General features: G+C 38.4%; 1 protein-coding gene across 1 annotated transcript; it reads left to right on the top strand.

Annotated features, from left to right (window-relative positions):
* The first annotated feature begins 344 nt into the window (after positions 1 to 344).
* Positions 345 to 1127, top strand: LOC150078584 (uncharacterized). The gene has a single exon (XM_090384624.1). It carries the CDS (start codon positions 345 to 347, stop codon positions 1125 to 1127), a length of 783 nt encoding a protein of 260 aa, XP_090240750.1.
* The last annotated feature ends 5363 nt before the right edge of the window (positions 1128 to 6490 follow it).

Here is a 6490-nt window from a genome sequence, read left to right as displayed (position 1 = left end):
TCTCAGGGAGCCCGTAGAATCTGGGTAAGCGGCATCCAGCAGCATGTAATAACCAATATACCTCCTTGGATATCCATCCTGACTTGTATTTGACTTGTATCCATCCTGACTTCGTATTTTATTGTAAATTAAATCACATCAGTTTTAGACTACTATATATTTTATTTTATTGTAAATAAAGTGTTTTAGTTGCAGGATTGGAATTTGTTTATTTGAATACCGGCTGATGTAAAGTCTAATTGTTCAATATGAATTGTCCCAGCCTTGTAGGCCTATTTAGAGATATCCTTAATAGCTATGGTCACTCCGTAGTGCAGCGCATCCGCGAATTTGAGAGATATAGCATGACGGAGGCCAAACAGAAACACCATTTAAGATTTGCGTATAGATGTAAAGCACATGGCCTAGTCCCATATGGGTTCCGTATAAAGATGCCTTTTGATGATGATCGTTTAGTTAGCGCTACCAACTGGTTCCAAAAAAGGATTTTGTGTATCTGGATCCATAAACTACATGATGATGTAAGGATTACCAGAAGACAAATTGGTTTGGCTCTAGAATGTGTTAATAATATAACTCCTGTATATCGATCATTGGTAATGAAATTAGTCTTGGAGAAAACAACTAAGGTTTCAGATGTGTATAAAAAGAGGCAAATCAGCAAGTTTAATAGATTATTAAAGGAGACAGTGATTACACATGATCATGTTAATACTAATTTTATTTGTAATATCAGTAGAAAGCGGCTAACTAAGGAACAGGAGGGGGTTTTAAGCTTGGGTACCAAGTTTGCTCTGATGCCCAACAATCCTCCCATCGCGGAAATAACCATGGGCATCGAGAGAGCCATTTATAAGTTACCAGTGATCCAGGCTGATGAGGTACGCATTAGAACTGCGGCTATCATGAGCCAGGCCAAGTCGGCCCGCTTCAACCTTAGTACTAGTCAAAAAAGGGCTTTGAGGGAACTTAAACAAGACGATGAAATCATAGTCTTACCCGCGGACAAGGGTAGAGCCACAGTTATTTTAGACAAGGAGCAATATTTTAATAAAGCTTTGGAATTATTGCAAGATATCACTACGTACAAAGTAGTCCGTAGAAATCCGTTGGTTAGTGTGGAATAACCTTATACAGCGTTGGCACAAGTCAGGATGGATATCCAAGGAGGTATATTGGTTATTACATGCCGCTGGATGCCGCTTACCCAGATTCTACGGGCTCCCTAAGATACATAAAGTGGGTGTACCACTCAGGCCAATTGTATCATTTGTAAATAGTCCCACGTATGCTCTATCAAGGTACCTAGCCAAGTTGATCACACCCATAGTAGGACTTTCCAACTTGGTTATCAAGAATAGCAAAGAGTTTGTGGATTTTATAAAAGGACAGACTATACGAGAAGACGAGATTATGATTTCTTTTGATGTTACATCATTGTTTACTTGTATCCCTATTAAATTCGGAGTCCAGTGTGTCAGAATTGCATTAGAAAAGGATGTTTTGTTAAGTACTAGGTCTCCTCTTTGTGTTAATGATATTTGTGAGGGTGTGGAGTTCTGTTTATCCAGTACCACCATGGTTTTCCAAGATGTCATGTATAAGCAGATCCATGGCACAGCCATGGGTTCCCCCATTAGTGCCATAGTGGCTAACTTAGCTATGGAAGAGTTGGAAGTTCGAATTTTTGAGGGTTTGGAATTTCCCATGCATAAATGGAAAAGATTTGTTGATGACACATTCACCATTATACAAAAGGGGAGGGAGGATCAGATACTTGATGTACTTAATAGCTTCTCACCTTTTATTAAATTTACTTCGGAGGTGGAAGCAGAGGGAACCCTACCATTCCTTGACGTATTGGTTATTAGGGATGGTTGTAGGCACAAGACCAAGGTGTTTAGAAAGCCCATGTGCCGAGGTCAATATACTCATTATACCTCGGCACAAGCCAGCCAGCACAAGAGTAGTGTTGTCAAGGCTTTAGTAGATAGGGTGTGGTCCCACTGTAGCACCTCCGAGGACAGAGATAACGAAATTATTCGTGTCACGGCAGACCTCAAGAAATGCGGCTACCCCCAGAGTGTGTTGGACAGAATTATTAGAGGAGCGGAGTCCACCCGTACTGATCCGTTCGCCCCTGTGAGCACTGCATACATTCCCTACTATCCGGGCCTTTCAGACCACATTGCACGAGTAATTCGGGGGTGCCAGAAACGCTGTGTGCAACTCCCCGGACGGAGGTTGTACACAGTGATATCTTGTGTCAAAGACCCCATAGCGAAAGAAGCCAACAGTGGGGTGGTATACGAGATTAAATGCCCGGATTGTGGTGTGTGTTATGTAGGTGAGACAGGGCGACGACTGAAAGACCGTCTGGGGGAGCATATGAGTGCAATAAATTCCGCAAATTATGGGAAGTCTGCCGTGGCAGAACATTTTTGGGAGAAGCAACATCAAATCTCTCCGGAGGATGCTGTCATCACGGATCATGCACAGGGGTTCTGGGACCGTAAATGGCTTGAGAGTTTACGTATTGGGGCAGCTAGCAATTCCATTAATAGAGACAAGGGTGTACGTTTACATCCCCTCTTGGAAACTGTGGTTCTTGGGCGAGATGAATGGTTTCAGCTAGCGCATTCCCGAGCCATTTCCGGTTCCGGTGCATAAATGGGAAATTCCGGCCTTACTCCCGAGGAACCATGTGACGAGTGCTGTGGATCTGCTATTTAAGGATGTGCCACACAGCAGAAATATGCTGTTGAGAAAGGGGATCGCTATCCCCGAAAGCTACAGTTGTTACGGTATTTTATTAATTGTTTTTATCGCTTTTACGATCATATTTTATATTTTCGTATTTTATTGTAAATTAAATCACATCAGTTTTAGACTACTATATATTTTATTTTATTTCATTTCATTCGCTCGTATTTTATTTTATTGTAAATAAAGTGTTTTAGTTGCAGGATTGGAATTTGTTTATTTGAATACCGGCTGGTGTAAAGTCTAATTGTTCAATATGAGTTGTGGAAGTTGATAGGTTAAATAAATTTAAGGAGGAACTGGACAGGCATTTAGAGGGAATGGTGTGAATTTTTTTTTTTTTTTTTTTTTTTTTTGGGCTTATGCTGCATAAGCTCATACACTTGCTTTGTTGCATCACATGCTACTACTACTAATCCTCCACTATACTGCTAAAATCCAGAGTCTTCCATCTCCCCATTTGGGAATATCTTTATACCATTCGGTGGGATCCCTTCTATGAGAGTAAGCCAAATGAAAATCGACCTCCCTCACTCACGGGCCCCAAGTGCCAAGCAATTCTGTGATCGGGCAACACTTCTCTGAATTAGCACTCTTCCTTGAAATAGAAATCGTTTCCTTATTTAAATTCTTCATTAACACACAATTAGATAATATATAGTAAAGAAAGAAACTTTACTAGATTAAGAAGGAAAGTAACTTTCTCTTTTCCTTTTCTTTTCTTGTATATATATTAATTACTATCCTCCTAATGCTTGGTCACAGGATGGCACTGCTCCTGCCTCTGCGTGGCAGTGCCGGTAACGCTCAGGGTGAAATGTAGTGAACTGATTCCAATACTCAGGAATTCACTGGGTCAATGGTCCCAAATAAAACTGATCCAAGATATGAGGAATCTAGTTCTTTCAGAAATATTTTTAAAGCAACTAGAAAAGGCAATAGAAATTACTATCTCCACAAAGAGATTAATCTGACGTTAAAGCTTTAATTTCTCCAACGTATATTATTTTACATTCAAACACTGAGAAAGCGGTAGGCCAATTGTCACCCTTTCTCATACAAAAGACTCTTGAGAGTTATGTCGGTCTACCAAAAAACGTTAAAAGACTAAAATCAGGTGATATTTTGGTAGAAGCAGCCAATGCTAAACATTCCAAAAGATTATTACAAATGACAACCTTTGTGGGAATACCAGTAACTGTATTCCCACACAATATATTAAATACCCACACAATATATTAAATACCTCAAAGGTGTCATTATGGAGTGGGACCTTTTAAATGTGCCCAAAGAGGAAATTCAAATTGAATTTCAGGAACAAGGAGTCATCAATGTTAAAAGAATTACAGTTAAATAAAGAAGGGATAATCACCCCGACCAGGAATCTGATACTCACTTTTAACACACTGAAGCCACCCAGATCAGTAAAAGCAGGGTACCTATGCTGCAATATGAGACCATATATTCCGAATCCTCTCCGCTGTTTCAACTGTCAGAAGTTTGGTCACTTGCAGACTGAATGTAGAGGAAAATTTACATGTGCAAACTGTGGTTCTCAAGAACATGCCACTTCTACTTGCACAGATGGAAGCCATAAATGTGTAAATTATAAAGGGGAACATACGGCATACTCAAGTGAATGTGAAATTTGGAAGAAAAAAAAGTATACAAAAATACAAAGCAGAAAATGGAGTTTCATTTCAAGAAGCTAAAAAGACGATTGCAATAAAAATAGCAAGCAAACCTTCTTAGGCACAGATTACCACAATCAAAAAGACTCCGGAAATGAAACTGCCTAATTAAAAATGTTGTGGCAGACAAATGGATGTTACAATTCCCCCAAGAGAAGCTATCTCAAAATGGATTTGAATTTTAAAAACCATCTCCATTACAAAAACAACAAGAAAAAAAAAAGATCAATAGACCTTAATCTTTCCCACCAGATAATGCAGAAAGTGTAAGAAGAAAAATAAACAAAGAAAGGATAGGTAGTACAGTAAACCCCCGCTATTCGCGGGGGTTACGTTCCTGAGAAATGTCGCGAATACCGAAAACACGAATACTGAGTTATTTCTCCCATAGTAATAAACGGGTTCCGTTCCAAAGTATGAAATATATAAGAAAAACTAGTCTAAAATTTTGTCTATGTATGTATTATATGTACCTTCATAATATGACTGTACATAGACAGTACATAGTGAAATGCAAGCATGGCATCGAAATGAAAATAAGAAACAATTTAATATTAAATGTAATATTTATTACAAATTTTAAACAAATCTTTCAAACCAGCGCCTTTGCTAGCAAAAAAACTTATCCCGCCAGTGCTATCACCAGTTTCGCTAAAGTGTTGATAAAGGAGTTTTGCCTTTTCACGAATGATGAGTGAACTTAACGGAATTTTATTTTGAGTACGGTCTTCTATCCACAGATTTAAAGCTTTTTCCATTTTTTTCTAATTTAACATCACGAATTACAGAGCAAATTTTTGAAGCAATTAACGCGTTTTCACAGACACTACGGCGGATTTTTTCTTCCGATTTTTTGATTAATCGTACCGTTGACTCATTGATTTTATAATGTTTTGCCACTGAAGAGACACTTTCACCATTAGAAATTTTGTCTAATAACTCAATTTTATTTGCTAATGTCATCACCTTCTTTCATATTTTCACATTTCTCTTGTTATTCGTAGCCATATTTTTGTACGAGTAAAAAAGAACTTGTCCACAATAAAGACACTTTCTTCCTTTAACACACTCGAAAAAGTCTGTTTTACATGCAAAACAGTAGATTTATCACTTTTGTAAGCATATCAATTTATAAATTGATAAATTTATTCAATTTATAAGCATATAAATTAAAAGCAAACGACCAAACCTTCCATGACAAGCGCATAACACATACTGAACAAGGATTAGCGAGAAACATCCACGCTCGCGATTTTGTCACCCCTCTCCCCTCGCCACCCACTGAATGTTGTTTTGACCGGGAAAGATAATTATAGCCACGCCCATGTTTTCTTATGGTGGAAAATATTCACGGCACTTTAAAATTCACATTTTTTTAGGTTTCATTTTATATTAAATCAGCGATCGCGAAACCGCGAATACAGATACCGCGAATCATCATCATCATCATCATCATCAGCCATTTTCAATCCACTGCAGGATGAAGGCCTATCCAGCAACTTTCCAGTTCCTTCTGTTTTGAGCACTGGCCATCCATTTACTACCCAAAAACTCATGAATTTCATCTATCCATCTCCGCCTTTGTCTTCCAGGTTTTCTTCTAGCTCCTCTTGGGTACCATTCTGTTATTTTCTTAGTCCATCTGTCATCATATCTTCAAGCTATGTGTCCTGCCCAAGACCATTTTAGTTCTTTAGTTTTGATAAGAATGTCCTTTACTTGAGTTTGCTGCCTAATCCATGTGTTTCTCTTCTTATCTAACAGTCTGATTCCCAATATAATTTGTTCCATTCTTTGCTGTGTAGTTCTCAGCTTCTCTTCCATTCTTTTGGTGAGTGCCCAAGTTTCACTTCCATAAGTCATGGTGGGGAGTATACATTGGTTCATTATTTTACGTCTCAGACAAACTGGGATATTGCTCTTCAGTATGTGACTATATTTCCTGAATGCTGTCCATCCAAAATTTATTCTTCTCTTGACTTCCAGCCATTTATCATTATTATAGCTAATAACTTGTCCAAGATAAGTATATGACT

Source organism: Mastigoproctus giganteus, chromosome 11, assembly GCF_048544385.1.
Source record: "Mastigoproctus giganteus isolate SK-2022 chromosome 11, ASM4854438v1, whole genome shotgun sequence".
Classification (NCBI taxonomy): Eukaryota; Metazoa; Arthropoda; class Arachnida; order Uropygi; family Thelyphonidae; genus Mastigoproctus; species Mastigoproctus giganteus.
The sequence above is the reverse complement of the archived record's forward strand: the minus strand, read 5'-3'. Positions and strand labels throughout refer to the sequence as shown.

What these genes read in the sequence shown, in the direction of transcription:
- LOC150078584 (XM_090384624.1), top strand. Translation starts at nt 345, where the DNA reads ATGACGGAGGCCAAACAGAAACACCATTTAAGATTTGCGTATAGATGT.